General features: G+C 38.0%; 1 protein-coding gene across 2 annotated transcripts in view; it reads right to left on the reverse strand.

Moving 5' to 3' along the window:
* APAF1 (apoptotic peptidase activating factor 1) overlaps positions 1-23,497 on the reverse strand; it is a 38,731-nt gene that overhangs the window by 9,954 nt on the left and 5,280 nt on the right. For both annotated transcript variants that reach the window (XM_081878214.1, XM_081878215.1), the window contains exons 6-21: positions 22,696-22,879; positions 21,077-21,189; positions 20,269-20,400; positions 19,227-19,465; positions 17,658-17,825; positions 15,950-16,075; positions 14,912-15,025; positions 14,020-14,204; positions 13,226-13,352; positions 11,450-11,575; positions 8,534-8,668; positions 7,155-7,280; positions 5,589-5,750; positions 4,101-4,229; positions 2,445-2,570; positions 984-1,103 (exon numbers count right to left, since the gene is read on the reverse strand). In XM_081878214.1, coding sequence (XP_081734340.1) covers positions 984-1,103; positions 2,445-2,570; positions 4,101-4,229; positions 5,589-5,750; positions 7,155-7,280; positions 8,534-8,668; positions 11,450-11,575; positions 13,226-13,352; positions 14,020-14,204; positions 14,912-15,025; positions 15,950-16,075; positions 17,658-17,825; positions 19,227-19,465; positions 20,269-20,400; positions 21,077-21,189; positions 22,696-22,879 — 2,312 coding nt within the window. The remainder of the gene's footprint in view (positions 1-983; positions 1,104-2,444; positions 2,571-4,100; positions 4,230-5,588; positions 5,751-7,154; positions 7,281-8,533; positions 8,669-11,449; positions 11,576-13,225; positions 13,353-14,019; positions 14,205-14,911; positions 15,026-15,949; positions 16,076-17,657; positions 17,826-19,226; positions 19,466-20,268; positions 20,401-21,076; positions 21,190-22,695; positions 22,880-23,497) is intronic.

A 23,497-nucleotide genomic window follows, 5' to 3' on the forward strand; every position in this document is an offset into this window, starting at 1 on the left:
AGGTGGGAGTATAGCCCATATATTCTGAACATCACAGGAGACACGCTAGTGAATAGGGTGGTCCACAGGAGCTCTCAAAGTTCCATGGGAGAATAAGTGGAATAGAAATGTGTAAAACAGAGGCATCTGCATTGTTCTAGTACACACATTTCCACAAACATTTCCAAGGAAGTTTCAATGAGAAATTATAAATGGAGATACAATTTCTTAACTTCTACTGAGTTGAGAATATCTCTTCTTCTGACATTCTTTTTCTATTAATAGTTCCAATTCTTTCATGCACTGTTACTGAAGAGCTCAGCCTTTCTGCCAGTTTGAGTACTCCCCCAAATTCATACTTTTCAAATCTTCCTTTTGCCTTGGATGGTGAACTAGGCAGAGGCTTGGGAAACCACAGCAAGAGCATAGCAAGAGCATTGGTTAGCTACTTCAGCTCCAGTGACTCTTGCTCATTATGCAGAGGAATTCCATAAAATGCAAAGGTCTTCCTACATGCTTGGCTCAAGCTATTCAGGAGTGTCTGCTAACTGGTTGTCTGAGAACCCTGAGAAAGAGCAACTCCACACCTTGAGGCACTGTGAAGCCTAATGGTACAATCAATACTGGTATGTAGCCAGACAGCAGCACCTATTGGCATTCATCAAGATTACGGATTCAATCAAAACAACTTGATTTATGCGCCACACATTTTGTACTCAGCAAACATGGTTGGAAAACTCAGGTCCTGCTAGTGACATTAGATGCAGGTTTTTTCCTCTTCAATCTGGGAACCTACTCTTCTCACTTAACATTTTTTGTCTGAGGGCTGCTTTCCCTTATGGACAACTTTCAGGGGTGGGGACGGCACATGCCAATGTTGGCCAGAGGAAAAGGCAGAAGGAGCAAGAGGGGCATCTATTATCTTGGGTACAGTAGGCTACATTCAAGTCATACAAACCAAAGCTTTCTAAATGTTCCATATGCAACATACAAAACATACTTACTTGCAGATGCTTCATATTGTCAATAGCCAAGATGAAAACTTCATTAACAGGAAACAAAACATCTATTTCACGTTTCAACACAACAGCAGAGGACTCACACACCTTCTTTGTCTCCCATATCTGTTGAAGAGAAGAAGGATGTAGCAGACTTTAGGGCACAAGTTGGAAGATTGAATTTAGAACTGCATTTACTCTTTTAAAAATATACTTTAAAAAATATTAAAAATATACTTTTAAAAAATTGCTTTCATGTATGAAGTTACTTAATGCAGGCAGGCATTTTAGTTTTCAGTCACTTAATCAAACTACAATTTTCTCATATGGTCCTCAGTCTAAGAGATTTTCAAAAAAGAGGTTCCATCATTTGCAGAGTTATCGGGGTATTCTCCACTGTGGCAGTCAGACTATTCCAATTTCCTGCCAAAGACAACTTACCAGCCCGCATCACTAGCCACGTTCCACTGGCAAGTGTACACCACGAGTAGCCAGTGTAGATGTTGCTGGAATGCACTCAATGGGCAGGGGTGATGGGAGTTCGAATCAAGAATCTGGAGGGCAACTTGCTAGCTACCCGTGATGCAGACCCTCCTGTTTTAAAAGGTCTTTGCTGGAAGTTAACAATGCATGTTTCTATTTGCTGAGTCGATTTCCAGCCTGTGGGGGTTGCTTTTTTCTACTTTTAGGGGGAAAGGGGAGATATTTCTGATACAATGGTTTAGAGTTTTTATTGCCCATGTGTACTGCTTCACAATTATGGACTAGTGCCTTCTGATTCACAGAACAATCCTAACTATAGAAGGCCAGCTTAAGTTTTACCTGTTCCAAACGCTGTTCAGAAGGAATTTGATTCACGCCACTTTTTTTGCCAGCTAGGTTCTGCCAGGTTGCTAGATCGCATGACCAAGGTAAAGCGGGTTTGGAGTGTCTCTCCTTGCTGTCTGCTGCTCCCCGCCACACCCCTGGAAAACCCCTTTGGGGGGACTTGCCTCAGCTTAAGTTCTGCCAGCTGAACCAGGGTGAAGGAGTTAAGCCAGCATAACTCCTGCTTAGGCAAGACTCAGCCAGAAAAGTACAAGGTCTACCAAAACCAAACTCATCCTGTCAATCTGAATTGTGCTAATAAGGTTTTTAATTTTAGTGTTTCTATTATATTATTAATATTGCATTTTAAATCAGATGTCTTTGTTCAGGAGAGAATGATAATTATAATAAATGTATATGCAGTATTTTATTTTCAAAATATTTTTCAGTAATAAGGAATTTAAGAAATGCTGCGGGTGACATTTCCCCAAATATGCCAAAGTTTCATGAATGCTTTGATTGTTACAATTCATCGTTTGACTCAACTCATAATAAATAAATACCCAGATCTTGGGAGTCTATGACTGGATGGGAAAGCTAAATCTTGCTTTATTAAAGAAACACAATTCCCAGCAAATATTTGAAAAAGAATAAGCTCACCCTTATTGTCTGGTCATCAGAAGAAGTGAGAAATAATGACCCATCAAGTGAAAATGTCACAGAATGGACCCAACTCATATGTCCTCGGCAGTCAGCAATTTTGGAAGAGGATTCAATATTCCATATCTAAATCAAATTCAGAACAAACTAATTATTTGCAGTTTTGGTAGCAGTTTGGGACATCTATTCACTTTTAATCAAAGTGTGCTTAGTTTAGAGTTAGTGTCTTTATCCATCTGTGAATGAGACTTCATTTGGGAAAATCCGCATTAACATACATATATGAGATTTTCAAAAGAGAAACAAAATATTCCTGCTATCTGCCTCACTATTTCAAAGTTGCTATATTAAGACATGCTTACAAGCTGCATCTCATGGCCACTATTGAATACTATTACATGACCAAGCGGACAGAAGCAAATTAGCTCTGAATTGTTTTGGTATTTGTTTGCAGAAACATAGTGAATGAAGAGTGCAGTGGCTGACCATTTTTCTAGTAGAAGATTCTATTAAATGTCACTGTTTTGATTTAAGATATCGGAGTAATTCATTTTATTGTTAAAATATGCAGATTACTGATTTAAACTGGCACTCTACATGATGATTATATAAAAGTTTATTTTTCTTTTGCTGAAATTGGTAGAGGATTCAGAACACCGATAAAAGATCACTGAGATAAATGAGAGAATGATGTGACCAGTAAAACCCAGTTAACTATTGATTAGCCTCAACTAGATGGACACATAGCTGAATCAAGTGAAATTATTGTGTTACCTGAGTATCCCACCAATCAAATCAGTGGAATCCTATGCATGATTGCTCAGAAGTCAACCCCACTGTGTTCAATGTGCTTTACTTTCAGGACTGCATGGTATTTTTATGCATACACAGCTATGTAGAGGCAACAGGAATTTCCTGCTCTTAAAAATGTTCAATTCAAGGATGACTGCCAAACTTTAAAGTGGGACTGAGCTCACCGACCAGATGAGCCTTTGAAAAATGCAGACTATACTAGAAAAATCCATCCTCAAAAAGATTCCATTAAGCAGCGATAGAGGGATTCTTTCATCATTCTATGCTAAGGGGGTGATTCAGAAAGGTCAAACTCACTTGCTGAACAGTGAGACTTTAGAACACGGACAATACCTATGGCTTTTCCTATGAGTACTGCCATAACTCCCAGGGCTCTACTGGTAATGGATTAGGAAGGCGACACTGAGGCATATTACAGATCTTTGATCAAAATTTAACAGCAGTCATGTGTATCTTGGTTTTGATGAAAGTAAGTCGTTGATGAAAGGTAGAGCTTAAGTGATAGTCTTAACAGCAGAACAGCTTTTGGCAAAAAGATGATCAATTTGAATTAGCTCAATTTGGCCAGATGAGCCCAATTCCACACAAAGGTTAACATTATAGCTTCCTAATATTGCCTTGGGTCACCTAGCTCAATTCCATTTATTCTGATGGGCAGCTGCTCTGTTTTTCCCAGGTCTTTCTAGAGGTGCCAGGGATTAAACCTTGGATCTTCTGCATGCAAAACCTGTAATCTACCACTAAGTGATGACCTCTTCCCATTCTGAAGCTAACCACCAGAGCAAGAGGAAATATGAAGAATGGAAAGGATTTACTTACATTTTTTTAAATATAGTGACTTACCTCAACAGAATAATGTGATAAAGCAACTGCAACCATCTGGCTGTTGGGACAAAAGTCACAGTACTGAATAGTGCTGTGATGGCTTATAAGAACCTCTGTCAACAAATCACTGGTCTTAACGTCAAAAAGCTGTAAACATAATAGCCATATTAAACAGCAATCTTAAATGTCACATGATTTTACATAAATATGTCTTTATACAACAACATCATTGACAAGAGTTTAAACACCAAAAATATAGTTACTTATTTCTTTCAACAGGATATAGACTGCTAGAGAACCAACTTTATTTTATTAAATTTTTATCCGCCCTTCCCCATAAGGTGTCAGGGTGCCTTGCAGCAATAAAATATGCAATTATAAAACAAATAGAACAGTTAAAAAACAACAACTACATATATAAAAATTAAAAATGTACTTCCAATACAGATGCAGACTGACATCTTAGCATTCCCTAGAGTGGCTGGGGAAACCCAGCCAGATGGGTGGGGTATAAATAAATAATAATAATAATAATAATAATAATAATAAGGAAATTGATAGCCAATTATATAATAGAATGTTTAACAGATTCAGTGTTTTACAACTATCCCCAAAAATAACACTATTTCTGTAAACTATAATTAAAAGGCTGAATGATGAAAACTTGAATAAAAAGTATTATTACACCAATATTATCTCCAAACCAGTTTGAGTGTATGCACTTCAAAACACTGCTTACAATTTTAATTTTATGTGTGTTATATTTAAAAATCATTAAAATCCCATCTTCTAACCTACAACAATTCCACTCTCTATGTTCATCGAACTTGGTGGAACACTACCAAAATCTTTTGGAGTTATTTTCCTAACTCCAACTTATACTCCGCTCAAAGAGAGTTTAACATTCTATAAATCAATACAATTTATTCATGCCTTCTTGCTGATAACTTAACAAAAATAGAATGATCCTTTCGAAGTCTGTGAATGCGCTACTACTATATATGTTCTCTGAGCAATTTAGTACAAGTATGGCAAAAAATGTATTTGACTGTTTCCAACATAACAAAAATCATCTCTTAACTGCAGTTCAGATCCTGTGAGATGGCAGGACTGTACACTCGCTTGTTGACATCAAAACTACAATAGGGAAGAGAACAATGGCAAAAGAGCCATTCCTTGTGGGACAAAACTGCAGCTCAGCAGAGGCAACTTGGAAAAGTCCTTTGATAAGTCCCTTTGAAAAGTAAGTGTGTGCATGTGTGAGAAAGTGTGTGCACAGAACATAGGATGCTGCACTGCACTGAAATAACTTCTGGTCGGAGACCAGCGCTTGGTTGAAGGCTCTGCACCATGAAGTCTAAGCACAAATGATGCATTCCCTATGTTTCTGTTGTTCTCTTCTCTTTCACTATTGCTCTCCTGCTCAATTTTAAAAATAAACACAAATGGAAAACAAGATGTTGACTCAGAGGAAAGAAGTCATTACTGACATACTTAAGTACTTACAAAAAGCCTGTTTTTCGCTGCCACCAACACTGTAGTTCCATTAGATGACCAGGAGCAACACTTCACTAAGACTTCCACATCATCCTGGTAGTCATCCACATTTCTAAAGCAGTCTCCTATGTCAATAGTTTTCAGTTCATTTGCCGAATGTGCATACCAAAGCTTTAAAAAGAAATACAATATATTAAGCATTTAAAAAATAAATGTGAGTAGAAGACAAAATTAATGCTAACTAGTGATTTGTAAAATTTCATTTTGCAAAGGTATTTATTCATATCCAATTACAGCTGCTAACAAAACAATTTGCTCTCTCCAGTGATCTATAGACATTAAAGTCAACTGTCTGCTTGTGGAATTAGAAGTATATTTTAAAAAATCGCAGCATATTAAAATCAAGCAACTAAATTAATGTCAGACATTTTATATTTGGGTTGATTTATATCTGAAATATTGCCAAATAATGAACAGAGCTCAGAAATGCTTTTTGTTTGAGAATACCTAATACTATTTTTTTCAAGTGCAAGGTATTTGTGAATAACAGGGACATCTATATTTATAAGCTTTTCAATGTAAATTTCAAATGTCTTTTAGTTATAAAATGCCATCATTACCTCTCAACGTAATCTGCTTCAGAAACATAAACGAGGCAAGAATGAAAAATGAAGAATGCTATAGTGACACATGTGTATGAGACTACATGAGAGTAATACAGAGCTCCTACCATGAGCAAAGTCTCTCCCCCGTAGGAATACTACAAGAGATATTCAGAGTAGACTTCAATAAACTAATGGACATGACTTAGGCTCATTAATTTCAATGGGTCTACTCTGAGTAGAACTTATCTTGACTACCATTCCATGACTTACAGTTAACATGCAGGCTCCTGAGGACACTGTGGCTGTTTCACTCCTCCCCAGTTACTTTTACAGTGGTACCTCAAGTTACATACGCTTCAGGTTACAGACACTTCAGGTTACAGACTCCACTAACCCAGAAATAGTGCTTCAGGTTAAGAACTTTGCTTCAGGATGAGAACAGAAATCGTGCTCCGGCGGTGCAGCGGCAGCAGGAGGTCCCATTAGCTAAAGTGGTGCTTCAGGTTAAGAACAGTTTCAGGTTAAGAATGGACCTCCGGAACGAATTAAGTACTTAACCCAAGGTACCACTGTACTGCAATACCACACAAAGCTGGCTTAGCATGTTGTCCAAACCTGGGCTTGTGGTTCTGCTCTATCCAGACAAACCACAAGCTGCAAATCAATAACAAATCTTGTTTACAGCTTATGGTTATCCTGTTTGTTGGAAGAGAAAAGGAGGGTGAATTGGTCCTTTATCTCAACCAGTAATACCTGCTTTAGCACTTAACTGTCTTAGCTTCTCTCCAGCTGGGTTTTCTTACAAGTGTGCAACACAGAGTGAAACTATGCCCCCATTGGCTAAGAATTCATGGCCACAGTGCAGGATTGCAATCTCTGCTTTTGAAAAGCATGTAATTCCTGGACTACAAAATCAAAAGGTTATTGAATCTGGCTTTAAGTACTAGAAGTCAAAGTTTCCAAAGCATACCTTTAAAGTTCCATCTGCTGAGCAACTAGCCACATACTTATCATCCGGTGAAAATCTGCAGTGAGTAACAGAACTACTGTGACCAAACAGTGTATTACGACACTGTTTCTTGTTCAAATCCCAGAGCTGCATATAAGAATTGGGGTTTTGGGGGGGGGGGAATAGAGTAAAAAACATTTGAGTTTCTGCATAAAAAAGTGGTTGATTCACTTTCTATCCTCAAAATGGCCACCACTACGATTTTTTTTTGGGGGGGGGGGAATGCTGCTTGCAATTTTCAGTATGAACTTTCCGAATTTCCTTACCACAAACTGTTTTGCAGTTTTAGAGTACAGTATTTTGTTTCAGAGAGTGAAGTTACAGACCCTATTCTGTTAGTGCATTTCATTCCCTTAAATCTGTCTGCCTACCCTTATATACAGCACCTCAACCCCTAAGTACATAAAAAAAATGACATATAAAAAGAAGTCTCAAAATATGAGACAGATTTGCAGATAAGACAGGAAGCAGTGTGAGAGTTCCTTAAAGCCCATCCAACATGAATTAAGGATTGCTGGAGCAAGCAGCAAGAAAGTAAGATGTTCAGAAGCAGCAATATGCATATGCATGCATGCACGTATTTAATAAAGTAACCTTTTCTCCCTAATTGAACCCCAAAGGCCAGCAGCAAAGTATATATGTGAAACATTTTACAAATGGTAATATAGGACAGACACTATTAAATCAATGAAAGTATATACAAATCAAATACAGAAGCCAAACTACTTCATTTTATTACCTTCATTGTTTTAGAGAATGCCTTGAACAAACATATTATCTGACCAATACTATTTTTAACATGATATCTGAAGTCAGGAAGTATTTGAGTGTCCTCAGGCAGAGTTCTATAGCCTGGGTGCCACTGCTAATAAGTTCTCTTCCCAGGTGTTTCACCACTGCAAGCCTGGAGAGCAGCCTGGAGTAGCCTCCCCTGACAATCAATGAGAACAGGTAGGCTCATATACAAGAGATCCTTCAGATATCCTGGTTGAAAACAATTTATTACAAAAGTATACATGGCAAGTAGGAAGGAACTGGATATGTAATTAATGTGCAGTCCAAGCATGAAAGCCTATCAGTGACTTCTACAGGAAACTTGGAACCGGAGAGTAATGGACATAAGGAAGCAAGTCTGTAATTTCTTCTCCTACTCTAACAAAGCCAGTAATCATGCAGAATCCAGGTGGCCTCCAGTGGCTAAGGTAAGGGATACCAAGTCTGCAGATCTGAGATAAATTTCCATGGATACTCTCACCACCACAGAATGAGAAAGTGTACAAATTACAACTGTAAAGTAAGTGTAACTATAAATATGAATTCCGTATTTTTTACTTACTTACTTTGACAAAAGTGTCATTTGAACATGTAGCCAATAGAAATGGGCGGTGATTTGTATTGTTAAACTGGCAGCAGTTGACCTGCTCTGCATGTTCTTCAAACACACACACAAGCTGGCCTGTTCTTGAATTCCAGACCTACAAGTAATTTTAAATAATAATAAAAATTTTAAATAAGTGTTTTGAAATATTTTTCAAATATATACACTCTAATCAAACATTCATCTGGACACTTGGCAAAGCTTTCTAAAACATTTTTTGTGCACGCAGTAGGTTTCCTGAGATCTCCACATTTCAATGATAGTGGAGAATAGTTGAAAAAAGAATTTTAAGCATGCTACTGTGATTTGGATAACCAACAGTTGTTGTTGTTGTTTAGTCGTTTAGTCGTGTCCGACTCTTCATGAACCCATGAACCAGAGCACGCCAGGCACTCCTGTCTTCCACTGCCTCCCGCAGTTTGGTCAAACTCATGCTGGTAGCTTTGAGAACACTATCCAACCATCTTGTCCTCTGTCGTCCCCTTCTCCTTGTGCCCTCCATCTTTCCAACACCAGGGTCTTTTCCAGAGTCTTCTCTTCTCATGAGGTGGCCAAAGTATTGGAGTCTCAGCTTCAGGATCTGTACTTCCAGTGAGCACTCAGGGCTGATTTCCTTAAGAATGGATAGGTTTGATCTTCTTGCAGTCCATGGGACTCTCAAGAGTCTCCTGCAGCACCATAATTCAAAAGCATCAATTCTTCAGCGATCAGCCTTCTTTATGGTCCAGCTCTCACTTCCATACATCACTACTGGTAAAACCATAGCTTTAACTATACGGACCTTTGTTGGCAAGATGATGTCTCTGCTTTTTAAGATGCTGAGAGTTAACTGAGATTTACCATAGAGTAATCAGAATGAGTTGCAGAACCTGCTTACTGGCTTGCCAGGCAGCAGCGGTTATAGCCTGGTGTGGCCATAGGCGGGGGTGGGGGGGGTGGGATCCTTTTGCACTTGCACAACCGAAATATCTCCCTCATTGGCTTTGTGGGATGCTGGGAAAGTCCATGAAATTCAAATTGGCTTGGCCAGTAGCAGACCATGTTTAAATTTAAACGGCCCAATCATGGGATGGCTTGGGGGTGGGTCATTCAAGGTAGTCCTGAGTCCTTTTCCTGCCTAGCTTTCAAACAGGCTCATTTCCTTTCTATTCAACAGCAAAGTCTGCAATGAATGTCTCTCCCTCCCACCCTAAAGTTTGCCCCTTCCTGAAGGAGATGTACGGGAATTGTACAGATGGAATTTGCGGAGAACCTAGAAGGCATTATAAATATAAATAATACACTGAAATACAAATGGAATGAAAATCCAAAGCACTAAGTATAAAAACAAAGTAATTTTGTTATTTTCTAGGTGTGGGAAATGACAGCAACAGGGGAGATCAAATCCTGGCTTCAATCAGTCATGAAGCTCAATGGGTTACCTTGATCCAGTCATATCTCACCACCTAAGCCGTTATCATGGGGTTGTGGTAAGAATAAGATGGGAGGGAATGGGTGGAAGAAGGACCATGTAGCCCAACTAAACTTTCTTAGAGGGGAAAAAAGGAGTACAAAAATGTAGTAAATGCCAGCATAAAATAAACTACAAAGGGGGAGCAATATCTTCTTATATTTGTTGATCAGAAACTGACTGTGGGCAAAATCCAGCCACAAACAGGGCAAATTAAGTTCCTACATATATTAGTGTAACTAGATGTGACAGCAGCATGACTTGTTGGAACACATCATGCTGATTTAACACAGAGAAATGTGATGGCTGGGAATAGAACACCCTCACGTCCCATCACCTCCTCATACTTTCTTTTCTCTCAGAGAAGAAAGGACTTCCAGTCTGAGAAATCACCAGAACAAAGCAATAGAGAGTTTGGGGAGAAAAGCCACATCTTGTATGCTATCTTGAAAATGCCAGCTTGTACTCTAAAAGTATACATCTGTCACCATCATGTCTAAGCTGATGCTCAGGCAAAACATGTCTAGTAGAGACAGGGAAGTGTCAATGCGATTTTAAAAATTTGGAGCACTAGTGTATACTATTTGTTTAAAGATTTATCTTGTAAACTACCGTGTGAGGGTAGATATGCCTGAAGGAAAAGTTAAAATAAATTTAAATACATTAAGCACTGATATCTTTCGGTAAGTTCCTGATGAGGTCTCTTCTAAAATGCTACACATGGCTTTACTTATCCATGTTTCAAAAGGATCCATTCATGCTAGAACAGATTCAAAGAGCAGCAACTAAAGTTCTAATCCTAAGCACGCTTACTTGGAAGCCAGTCTCACTTGTGATCCTCCATTATCTCTCACTATTAGTCATGCTGTCTGTAGCTCATGAAAGTTGGGAGTCCAAAAGCATCTGGTGGGCCACAGGTTCCTCCTGCCTCATCTAATGCTTTCCTTTTGGAAAGACAGAAGGACCTATAGTTCTGTTTTCTGCAGTGGCTCCCTGTTTGTGGACTGCTGTCCCCAGGCTCCAGGTGAGAATGTTCTTCTTCAACCAGGCCTTTGGCTGATTAATATTCTGTGCCTTTTTAAATGTGTTTGTGGGAGTGGGGTTATTGTTTTGTTTTTGTTTTAACTATTTTGTGCTTTAAGTCTATATTTTTATTTTGTGAACCGCCATAAGATCTTCAGATGAAGGGCAATAGATAAATATAATAAATAATAATACAGAAGTTTCTATATATAGAAGATACAATAAAAATACTGGGCTAATTTCAAACTTAGCGTTCCATTCATGGAAGAAATATTTGTAAAAGTAGTTTGATCTAACCCATCCAAGTTATTTAAAATGTATGAATTTCTCAGTTAACTACAGCCAGAAATGTAAATAGCTGTATAGGTTCAAAGGAGGATAACTGATATGTCATCATTTGCTTACTTTTACTTTTCTATCTGCTGAACAAGTGGCAACAAATCTGTCATCTGCTGAAAAGGTGCAACACAGCACTTCATCGTCATGAGCTTTCACTTCCAAAAGTTTTTCTCCACTTCCAGCTTTAAACACCTACAAATGCAATATCACAGATACTTATGAAATCATACATTAAGTTTAAACTATTTTAAACATAGATTTTAGGACTGTTGTGTTATTCTTTTACCAGCTGCACTGTCCGCATAACTGAACTTTTATTAGTTTAAAAGGAAAAGGGTGGAAGGAAGAGGAAAGATGTTCAGCAATATTAAATGAACACCAATATATTCCATAGAAATTTCTTCTTTTTTCAAAAATGGTTGTACTGTGTGGCTGGAAAAACTCATTGGCATGGGTAACAGTGCCACCCTGTGGTCAGAGGCAGGAAAGAAAACTAGAGGGAAGCAGGCAGCTCCATGAATCCAGTTTGTATCCTTGCCAGGCTCGAACTGGTTGTTTCAACAAGACCCAGAAAGACAAAGAAGAGAAAAAGATATTTATTTCCCTAACAAGAAACAATTATGTACATACCTAGAATAAATTTAAGTAATTTGAAAGCAGCCAAGAAGCTAGAGGTGAGGGCCTGAGGAGCTTTGTCAATTAACACAGAACTACCATTCAGATGCAGGTGGTGCTGTGGGTTAAAGCACAGAGCCTAGGACTTGCCGATCAAGTGGTTCGGTGGTTCGAATCCCCATGATGGGGTGAGCTCCCGTTGCTCGGTCCCTGCTCCTGCCAACCTAGCAGTTTGAAAGCACGTCAAAATGCAAGTAGATAAATAGGTACTGCTCCGGCGGGAAGGTAAACGGCGTTTCCGTGTGCTGCCCTGGTTCACCAGAAGTGGCTTAGTCATGCTGGCCACATGACCCGGAAGCTGTATGCCGACTCCCTCAGCCAATAAAGTGAGATGAGCACCGCAACCCGAGTCGCCCACGACTGGACCTAATGGTCAGGGGTCCTTTTACCTTTAACTATTCAGATAGGAACCAACAGTTCTTTCATAGAATCATAGAATCATAGAGTTGGAAGAGACCACAAGGGCCATCGAGTCCAACCCCCTGCCAAGCAGGAAACACCATCAGAGCACTCCTGACATATGGTTGTCAAGCCTCTGCTTAAAGACCTCCAAAGAAGGAGACTCCACCACACTCCTTGGCAGCAAATTCCACTGTCGAACAGCTTTTTCTCATATTGCTGGAGGACTTAATCAACATGGAGTGTACGAAAGCTCCTCAAACTAGGGTGAAATGTGTGGCTACTGGAGGAAGCAAACAGCCAAAGCTTAAAAAGTGAAGCAGACTATGTCCTTCTCCCAGCCAGATGGAAGGAGAGGGGAGAACATATGATTCCCAGCAAAGCCTGTGTGTAGTATACACTGGCTGTGCTTGCATGTCATGCTGAACCATAGTTTAGCACTGGGGAGGCTAACCTGCAGCTCTCCAGATGTTGTTGAATTACAATTCCTATCAGGCTATGCCAGTATTGTCAATGACCAAGAATTATAGGAGTTGTAGTCCAGCAGCTTCTGGAAGGCCACAGGTTAAGGTACTGCTAATTTAGCATGGCACAAAATAGCAGCAATTAAACTAGAGCTTGCATGCTCAAGATAGAGTTCAGAAGCATTGACTTCTGTTTTAGCTTAACAATAGCTTGCTGTGTCATCCAAACCAAAAAATCATGGCTAATGTTAATTGTGATTCATTTTAAGCAAACCAGCTAAAAATATACCCAAATGTATCTTACCTGCAGCATTTTATCAGCTCCACATGAAGCTATTCTTTGTCTATCCTGGGAAAAACAAGCATGGTAAACAGCATCTGTATGTGGACGCACAACCAAACGGTACATGTTCTTCATGGATTTTTTATTTCTATATTATAAAAAACACACAATATTTTAGTTTGTATATTTCTGGGGATAAATTTTAAACATATTTCAGGCAACAATATATATTACCAAATTTTATTTTTGGAAGAATAGTCACTCACTGAAGTATTTATTGTTCTTTTAACACACATATTGTTTCTTCATCAACAGGTTATTATTTCAAAACTGCCTTGCAAATTTCATCAATTTCCAACATAACTTTAATTTCCTTCCACATCATCATCATCTAGTTGCTCTTTAAGTTCACAACAGGACACTGTATTTGAATTATATTTGTTTGCATTTTAACTAAGAGCCCAGCTGACAATACAAAAAGATGCATGTTTCATCGCCACACACAGGAGCATTGTAAGCTGCCTTGTACTCAGTTAAATCCTTGGTGCATCTAGCTAAGTATACATTAACAGGCAGTGGCTCCCTAGGAGTTTCAAACAGAGGTCTTTCCCAGCCCTACCTGGAAATAACAGGGATTGGACTGATACATTTTGCACATCAAAAGGCAAACACTGCTGGTTTCTGCTCAACTTTTATAAATCATGCATGCACAAAAACTTCTGTACAGCACTGGGGCAAAAACTGTATAGACATTTATATTTTGGGGGGTTGATTTGGACAAAATATTATTCATAGGTAAAAATGCATCTGCTTACATCCATTCCACATAAAATGATCCTTTCTCAACTTCTTGCTGAGCTTTTAGTTTTGCTTGACGATAGACTTCTGAACTTTCTGGTTGACACAGACCCAGCTGTACAATGTCTGGAAATGGTTGCCGCCCAAGGAGGTGCCCATTTAAGGATAGAAATTCCTGGAAGTTTTCACGTGCAATGGCATCCTGTGAACAATATGTATCTTATCATAAAGAAAAGTGAACCTGGACAGTATATAAAAAGAGAGGCTGCTGGAAGTAGCAAGCATCATCCTGTAATAAGGAGGAAGCTAGACTAGATGAGGCCCCTCAAACATTTTCTGACTCTTACCCTTTGCCTCTTTCCTCACTCCTAGTTCTGTTTTCCAACATTGCTGAAATTCTGATTGCAAGCTTCATTCTCATATATATATATAGTTCGTAAAAATTTGCAAAGCACCATGTCAACTGCATAAAACAATAATCTAAATTGTGATCAGCTTCTAGCAAGATGCCTTGAAGCATTTAAACACCTTATGTTCAGGAATGAAGCAAATGACACAAATTCTGTTAAACAAAACTAGATTAGTGGGAGTCTAGTGGAGCTAACTGATCAGAAGGGTAAACGGGACAAAGGTTTAAACTGGGATGTTAGACACTTGACAATATAAGTGGTATGCATCAGATCCTCCAAACTCTTTCTGTTACCTCAGTTATTAATATAATCAGAATCTGTTTCTTTTCAGAAATACAGATATACTATCTCAAAAGTCTTTAAAATGTCACCTGTTCCACACAAGGCAGAATTATTAACTATGCCAAAACTTGGATGAATTATCACAACAAACTTATCTTTAAGTGAAAAAAGAAGTGCAAGTCATGCGAAGTATAGTTGCTAATTTCTCACAGTATACCTTTTCATCCAATATTTGACTGTATTCAGCATATTCATGAATTAAATGAGCAGGTCCTACTAATTCTGTTTTGGTTTTAATCCAGTCTAGTGAAAACATGAGAGCACAGAGTTCCTAGAATAAGAAAAATTCTGTAAGTAAATAGTCCTGTTTGTAAGCTACACTTAGTGCTATTTCAAACTGTTACTTAGCTTTGCATTTTCAGAAGAATAAACTTCCTTTCTATTATAATGTTCCAAAATTCATTTATAAAGTGATAACACTTTGGAAACATTAACAACCATACACTGTTGCACATTCTTTCATTATTTAACAGATTAGCTAATGCTTTTTCAGATCAATCTCTTACACATCTAAAAATGAATATTTTTCTTAGCATGCTTTTTCCAATTTTCACAAAACTAGATGAATTGTTACCATTCAATTCAACATGAAATTATGGTAAGATTTTCGAACACCTGTGTTGTGTTTCTGCTGCCATTTTATTTAAGGAGTGCATTCTTTAAAGAATGCCAACCAGACCACTAAGCAAAACCATGTCTAAGTGTAAAGAAGCAGCGGTAAGGGTACTGAAGAGGAGAAATGTGACTACTTTGCTCATCTCCCAGTCCTACTGCTGCTGCGTAACCCAGACTAAGCCACGGTTTGTCTAGTGGAGACATAACACAAAGCCAAAAACATTGCAAGGAGGAGCAAAGCAAATACAGTTTTCCTCTGAGCACCTGCAAACTTGCTTATTCATGCATAGTAAGCTTGACTTACTGTTACCTGAAACAATTTGCAGTTATATATCCTTTTTTCATTAAATTAAGCTTTTTTAGTGTTCAATGAGAAAAAAAGAATTGAGAATTTAAAAATACCTTATGGCTGTTTTATGTATATTATTGTATTTTAGGTAATTTTTATCATTGTTTTAGATCTATTTTAACCTTTGTTTTGGGAGTTGCTTTGAATTCAGTTTTTGAAAGAAGCAACTAAATAATAATAAACAACCACACTTCCTTTATATGCAGAAGATTGATATAAGTGTAGACTTACATTGTGCATATTGGCACTTGCCATATGGTAAGCCAGAAAATTATACCAGTACATGCAGTCTTCTTGTGATGGTATATACTGTTTATAACATTTCTTGTATTGATCAACTACTTTTTTATGTAGTGCCTAAAAAACAAAATGCAAGTGTTAATCTTGGGCTGAACTTATCCTTTATGTAGTCATTTTATTGAATTAAAATAACTGAAGCTGTCCTATTGCTACAAGATACACAGGGTTGATAATTTCACTTGCCCCGCTCACCATGATGAGAGGGGAGCCAGGATCTGGTCAGTGTACAAGAAGACACTGAAGTTGGAGCTATAAGCATGCTGATATGCTGCCTCTTTCCACCTTAAGCTCAGCTCTGAGAAGGAAAATGTTTGGGTTTCCCTCCTTGCCCAAATGGTACTCCAAGTGTGCACTGGACAGAGGAAGAGCAAACCACTGCAGCTCCAACCTTCCTACAGCGAGGAATTGGAGACAGGAGGATCTGAACCTGAGGGGTGCTCTGGGCTCAGAGTGTCCATTAGCTGTGTAGGTTGAGCAAGCTGATACACTTCCATCTCCCCCTTCAGTTTTGTAGCAACATATCCAATGTCAAAATCAAATTAAAGAATTAGAATTGTAGAGTTGGAAGGGAGTCTGCTGGTCATCTAGTTCAACCCTCTGCAATGCAGGAAATCTGCAATCCTAGACAGCCATAGAATTGGACAGAGAGCAAGAGGGCAAACAGCCAACCAAATTTTAGAAGGTGTTTTTTTTTTTTTTTTACTACGGTTGATTACTCAGCAGAACTGACAAGCCACTCACCCATCCTTCCTGCACATGGCTGTCAAAGGGCCAACCTAGTTGATACGTTCAATGAATGCACTGGACATATGTGGTTTTTGTTATTTCAATAGCAGCTGCCAGAGAGGGGGCTGATACACCATGATGGCACAACAAAGCATACCCACCCTGCTGCTGAATTACAGCCAAAGGCTTCAATCCAATACGATAGCATACGCCAAGATTCTAGGTAACCTAGTTTCTCAAATGACTACAATGTGAGAAGCAGCTTGTGTAGTGAGGGATGAATAAGCAGAAAGACCTGTCCCAACATTGAAATCACCAAAGGATCCACAAAGTTTTTCCCCAAGCATAGACTGAGCTTTTAAAATCCATCTTCCCCCACCCATTTTAGTATCATTTCCCAATATTTCTGAAATATTAAGTGCTTTCACAGCTAAAATTATGCTCCAAAGATGACAGTACTTTCCCCTATAAGGAAGCCCATTTTTAATAACCCTAAAAAGCAAATAAAACACTTTTTTCATTTCAAACACTTGAGGAAATTCAGAAGAATTTAAATTCTAGATACTTCTGTTTGATATAAATATAAATAGCAAATATAAATAGATTCCCCAAGATACTCCCTTCTCTTGGACTTTGCTCTGCTAAGGAATGGGAAGCATGCAAATTATTGTGTCATACAATAAACCTGCCAATGTCATAAAGTGCCACTATTAATCTAACTAAGCATTTTACGTTGTGCTGTATCAAAAGAGCTTTAAAAATTGAATTAGTATTCAATTAAGAAATTAGTACTGATGGATATCTAACTGTACAACTAGCAATTTAAATAAGAAGATTTTGAACACTGCATAAGTACATTTTTAAGCTATGTCTAATTCTTATATAAATCACCATTAGAAATTCAGAAGCATACTTGAAGCTGAGAGCGATTCTTCTCTGTTAGAAAGTCAAGCTGAAGATCATGCAAGTAATACTGGAATGATTTTCCATTCCGATCACAGAACAGGAGAGATTTGTTAACAAATTCTTGCAGTATGTCTTCAGCTTCCTCTGTCTCCATATCCCAAAGAATACAGAATACCTGAAGTGCATTTTGAAACAAATAATTGGTCAAGTAGCAAATACTTTTGATGATAATCTAATTCAGAATTTAAAATATGCAAATGAATCAAATTTCTATGCAACCAAAGAAAACAAATGAAATCCATAAAGTTTTCCTATGTATCAATAGGAAGAGCCATTTTTAGCAAGGGGAGCACATTCCATCATAAGCAAACCTCTGGAGGCTGTATGTCACTGGTAGATGGGACCAGAGGCAGAAATTGGTAGAGCAACTGTACACTAGACTACATTCCAAGCATGAAAAATAAGGTTTCTTTCTCTCTCCCCCCACCCCCACCTCAATCCTCCATCAGGCAAACAAAAGGCATCGTCACAGTTCAAAGGTCAATTCCAAGTCAGGTAGAAACACCAGTGCGAGGCTCAGAAAGCGTCCTTCAGATGGCATTCAATGCAGCACTCATGCAAAAATGTTTTCATAAAAGATAATTCCCCACGCCTCCTCCCTAGTGAAGGCCCCTAATTAAGTTTCTTCTAAGGGTCATGGATCTTGCTGATATCAGTAGAAGCCTTAAGCACATACTACTACTACTACTACAACTACTACTACAACTACTACTACTACTAATTTTATTACTTATACCCTGCCCATCTGACTGGGTTGCCTGGGCTCCAGCGTATATAAAAACATAGTAGAACATTAAGCCTTAAAAAGCTTCCTTATACAGGGCTTCCTTCAGATGTTCCCTAAATGTTATATAATTACTCATCTCCTTTAATCTGATGGAAGGGTGTTCCACAGGGTGGGCGCCACTACTGAGAAGGCCCTCTGCCTTAACTCTCTCAATTAGATTTAAAATTAGTATGAATTGTTCCCACTACATAGAAACAAAATTGTACAAATATAGATATAATTTTTATGAGAATCTGTGAACTATTTTTCCAACTGTTTTTTTCCATGTTTTTTAGCTACTAAGTACTAATATTCAATTCTAATATTTGGTATTATTAAGAAAATATATGTACTACTTTTGACATCTTTATCCCGATGTTTAACTAGTGCTCCACTCTATATCAATGCAGAAGCAATTTTAAGAAGTGTTCCAACAGTTGATGCCCCTAGCAGCTGCATAATGCCCACTACCCTGTGAGCAAACAGGCAAGCACTTCTGAAGCAATCCGACCTCTGAGCCTTCTTTGGCTAGTGAGGAAGGGAACAAGACTAAACATTACATATTAAGCTACAGCTATCATGACACTGAGAGAAAAGGGGAGAAATTATGCTCAAGGATGGATCAGTTCTAATGTCACTTGCATTACAACATCAGTTTTCTGCAAAATATCATGGTCACTATTTGTTTTCATGATTTAAAAGTCACAATCTCCATAACCACCACCAGTGTTTCTTTAAAATGGGTTTTACCTTTGAAGGCACTTTAACATCCTTTTGAAGGACAGAAAGATCTCTGTAATAGTCTTTGAAATCTTTTGGCAACATTTCAACACTTATGGACATGGCTTCATCAAGTGCTTCATAATCATAAGATGATGACTTCCTTATTCTTTTAAATTGCTTATTTTGAAGTTGTTTAAGGTAGTATTCCCAGCGATTGGGGAAATCTCTTAATAACGCTCCTATCAAAGATACCACAAGAGGAGAACCTGAAAAACAGGAATGGATGAGATTACTAAATGAAAATTAAACTTTTGATAAAAGAATAGCAAATTGCAAAGAGAATGCTGTGAAGGAAATGTAATTTTTACACTGAGTTGCTCACTGGTCTACCTTAGACATCAAAGTTAACTGTAGCTAATTGTTTGCTATGCACATACAGTGGTGCCTCTGGTTGCAAACGGGATCCGTTCCGGAGCCCTGTTTCCAACCTGAACAGAATGCAACCTGCGTCTGCGGGTCACGATTCGCTGCTTCTGCGCATGTGCATGAGATCATTTTGAGCAGTCTGCACATGCACGAGCAGTGAAACCCGGAAGTAACGTGTTCCGTTACTTCCGGGTCGCCGGGGGAGGCAACCTCAAAAAAAATTAACATGAAGCAAATGTAACAAGAGGTATGACTGTACTGATCTCACCCACTTTGCTTCTCTGCACTAGCACATGGGAGAAGAAACCATGATACCTCGGCTTAGCATTATGTCCAAACTGTGGGTTTTGCTTTGTTTTCTCTGAAGCAATGCATGATCTGTCAGTCAAGAGCAAACCTTAGATACAGATTGTAGATTGTTCAAAGTGGAAAAAACCACAATGCTCAGTTTGAAAACAGCAAGGGATTGTGGTTTCTTTCTCCTACATTTTTGCAAAGGAGGAACAAATGCTGCATTTACAGTAAATCATTAAATATGGTTTATCATGACATGTGATTGAGGTCATAGTCTAGTAAACAGCAGATATAAGATGAAAGTTAAAAATGGTTTGTTTCAAAATGCAGAGAAAAGGAGCGTTCTTACCTTTGCATTCTTTTACAATACAATCAGCTTTTTCTGGTAGTTCTGTTATTTCTATATTAACAAACCGAGATAATATTTCAAGTGATTTTTCATGTGTTAGTCCACTTTCCACAGGAATTTCATATTTCTTGCCTGTGTTTAGAGTTAAGATTCAAATAAAAAAGGAAATATTTAATTTAATGCATGCTACGTATGAACTTACACTGTAATTAGGATTTAAGTTACAACATGGGAATTTTAATGGGGCTTGCTTAAATGCGCTGTATTTATTTATTTTATTGATTTAATTATTGTTGTTCATGGTATATATACATGGTATATTCCATAGAATTGTAGAGTTGCAAGGGACCACAAGGATCATCTAGTCCAACCCTGTGCAATGCAAGTATCTTTTGCCCAATGTGAGATTAAGAGTCGCATGCTGTACTAAGGTATTATTATTTAATTTCCTCTATTGTCGTCTATCTCTTCCCTAATACAGTTGTCAGAATCAACTATTTACAGTTTTCTCAAATTTTGTATGCTCTTCAGTGTTTCTCACTGATACTTGGTCATTCTGTGAAATTCACTAAGAAGCATATTACTGAAAGCTCAAATCCTGTCTTTCTACATCTCTGTCTTCCTGGCTACATAACAGAGATTATGAGCTATTTTTCAAGGACAGTGCAGTTTTTCTCCTCTGTACAATGCCTACATTACTGTTGCACTTAATAAGTGTTAACGGTAGTCATGGCAACACAATAAAAAAGCCACACTGTACATGAGTAACCTTAAATACTTAAAAGAAGGAAGAAGACGCAATCCTTACCAGCTACAGAATCTGTTACACTCCTATCTCTACTGGTGATAAGAACCTGGCAATGACTGTCAAAGGATTTTAATACCCAGGAATCCCAAATGTCATCAAGCACCAAGAGAGACCTATTAGAAAAAAACACGTCAAGCTTGGAGGCACTGTACACCTGCTTTGAAGATTCCTCAATATGTTAAGAACCAATAGACTTTTCATTTCACTTCATTTTTCAATCTATATCCTTCAATCTATATCCTTTTAAATATTTATTCTAAACAAAAAATTGAGTCTCATGTGCTTTATAACCACGACAACTAAAATTGCCCAGAAGAAAGAATTATGGTCTGGGACAACTCTCAAGAGCTTGACTAGACTAAACCATAGCAGTTCTATACTTAATGAACAGCATTTTCCATGTATTTTACATTTATTAAACATTTACAGAGTTAAAGGACATGCTAATATTGTATTCAGTGTTACCCTCATTTGAACATATTTGTTAAAAGATAGTTGTTTTCCAAAAACAGCTAGGTATGTTACAAGAAATACAATAGAAACAAGCTAAATACTGCTAAATTCTGAATCTGGATGAGTTGAGATCAGCCAGAGATAGCTGGTGACTGTGGAGAAGCCATAGTCTAGAACTAGTAATACTGAATCAATTCAGTAAGTCTTTTGGACATATGTTCAACATATTGCTCATTACAACTAGAATCAAATGGGAGTAAGGAGTTCTATTAACGACAGCTAACAAATCTGGCTCATGCTTTAGATCAGAGTGGTTTAACACGAAGCCTGCAGGGTAGCCTTTTTTTGGCAGCCCTTGCCAAGTACTAAAGGAGTGTTGCTAGTGCTAACGACCATTCCATTCCATTTTCAATTAAATACGTTAATTGTGTATATTAAATAATATTAACTATATTGTGAACACTTCAATTTATGACCTGGAAATTTAATTCAGTGTGTGTCCTGCAGGTTCTGTGTAGAAGTACTCTTGCAGCCCACTTGGTCTGAGAGGCTGGATCACCATGCTCTAGATGAACCAAGCATGTAATCTAGAATTCTTTTCAAGCCAGTAAACGTGCAAAAAATTCACCAATGGTAAGGAACTTAAAATTCACATGCTAGAAGACAGAGCATTGCTAATTGTGACTTGGGCTGGATCTAGACACATCAAAGAAGCGTTTCAATTTAAAGTGTTGTAAATTTAAACAGGGAAAACAGGTAGAGAAAAACAATTTTACAGTGGTACCTCGGGTTAAGTACTTAATTCGTTCCAGAGGTCCGTTCTTAACCTGAAACTGTTCTTAACCTGAAGCACCACTTTAGCTAATGGGGCCTCCTGCTGCCGCTGCGCCGCTGGAACACAATTTCTGTTCTCATTCTGAAGCAAAGTTCTTAACCTGAAGCACTATTTCTGGGTTAGCGGAGTGTGTAACCTGAAGCATATATAACCCGAGGTACCACTGTATATCGCACATACAATGCATAAAAATATCCTTTTCTTTACCAGTCTAGCCAAGTCCTTGGAAAAGTGTTGATTAAGCCAATGAGTACATACATGAAACAAAGACAACACAATTCTAGTAGCTGACTTGAAATGTTCAGATATTTCTTTACACTATTGACAGTACCTTGGGTATTTGCGCAAAAATAGCAAACGAAGGCGATCTTTAGCTTCCTCGATATTAAGTGGTGGCCTCTGAGAGTAAGTGAAGTCCTGGTCTAATCTTAGACAGAGATTTTGGAGTTTCATTAACAGACCTGCTTTGTCTTGTTTCCCAACAGAAACCCAATGTACTCCTCCTGGGAAACAATCTAGCAAAAAGATGCAAAGTTGAATTTATAATATAGATATAGTTACATGTATGTCTAAACATAAACAAATGTGTTTATTTTAAAAAGCAACAAAGCTAACTGAAAAAAATTCTAAATGTTTATATTTAAGAACTTGTACCTAAGTTGGCTTGTTTTCCTCTCTCCTGCCATGCAATTTACTTTTGTGACCTATTTTCTAGATTGTAAGCCTGAGGTCAAAGACTGTCTTGTTTGCTATTGATATTATGTAAACTGCTCTGGGAATCTTTTGGCTGCCAAACAGTGTAAAATGCCTAAAATAATAAATAAAATCAAGCTGTATTAAGAGAAACAAATGAGAACAGGATGTTTACATTCAGCACAAATAGGTATAGGACACATATATTGCATCATTCACAGAGGGCATATAGGGCTCAGTTCTCAAAGCTCAAAATGCTGTTATTCACACCAGATCTGCTATTTTGCTACTATAGCTGTTGAATATAATACCCTTCACTTTTACAGTGATAGCAGTATTACATGAAAGGTTAGTGTACCAATTGTGTTATAAAAATAATGTAATTAGTTAATATGGTTACAGCAACATAGCCATCTTCATGAGATCCAAAATACATTTTC

Source organism: Podarcis erhardii (assembly GCF_964252035.2).
Source record: "Podarcis erhardii genome assembly, chromosome: 10".
In the NCBI taxonomy this organism is placed as follows: Eukaryota; Metazoa; Chordata; class Lepidosauria; order Squamata; family Lacertidae; genus Podarcis; species Podarcis erhardii.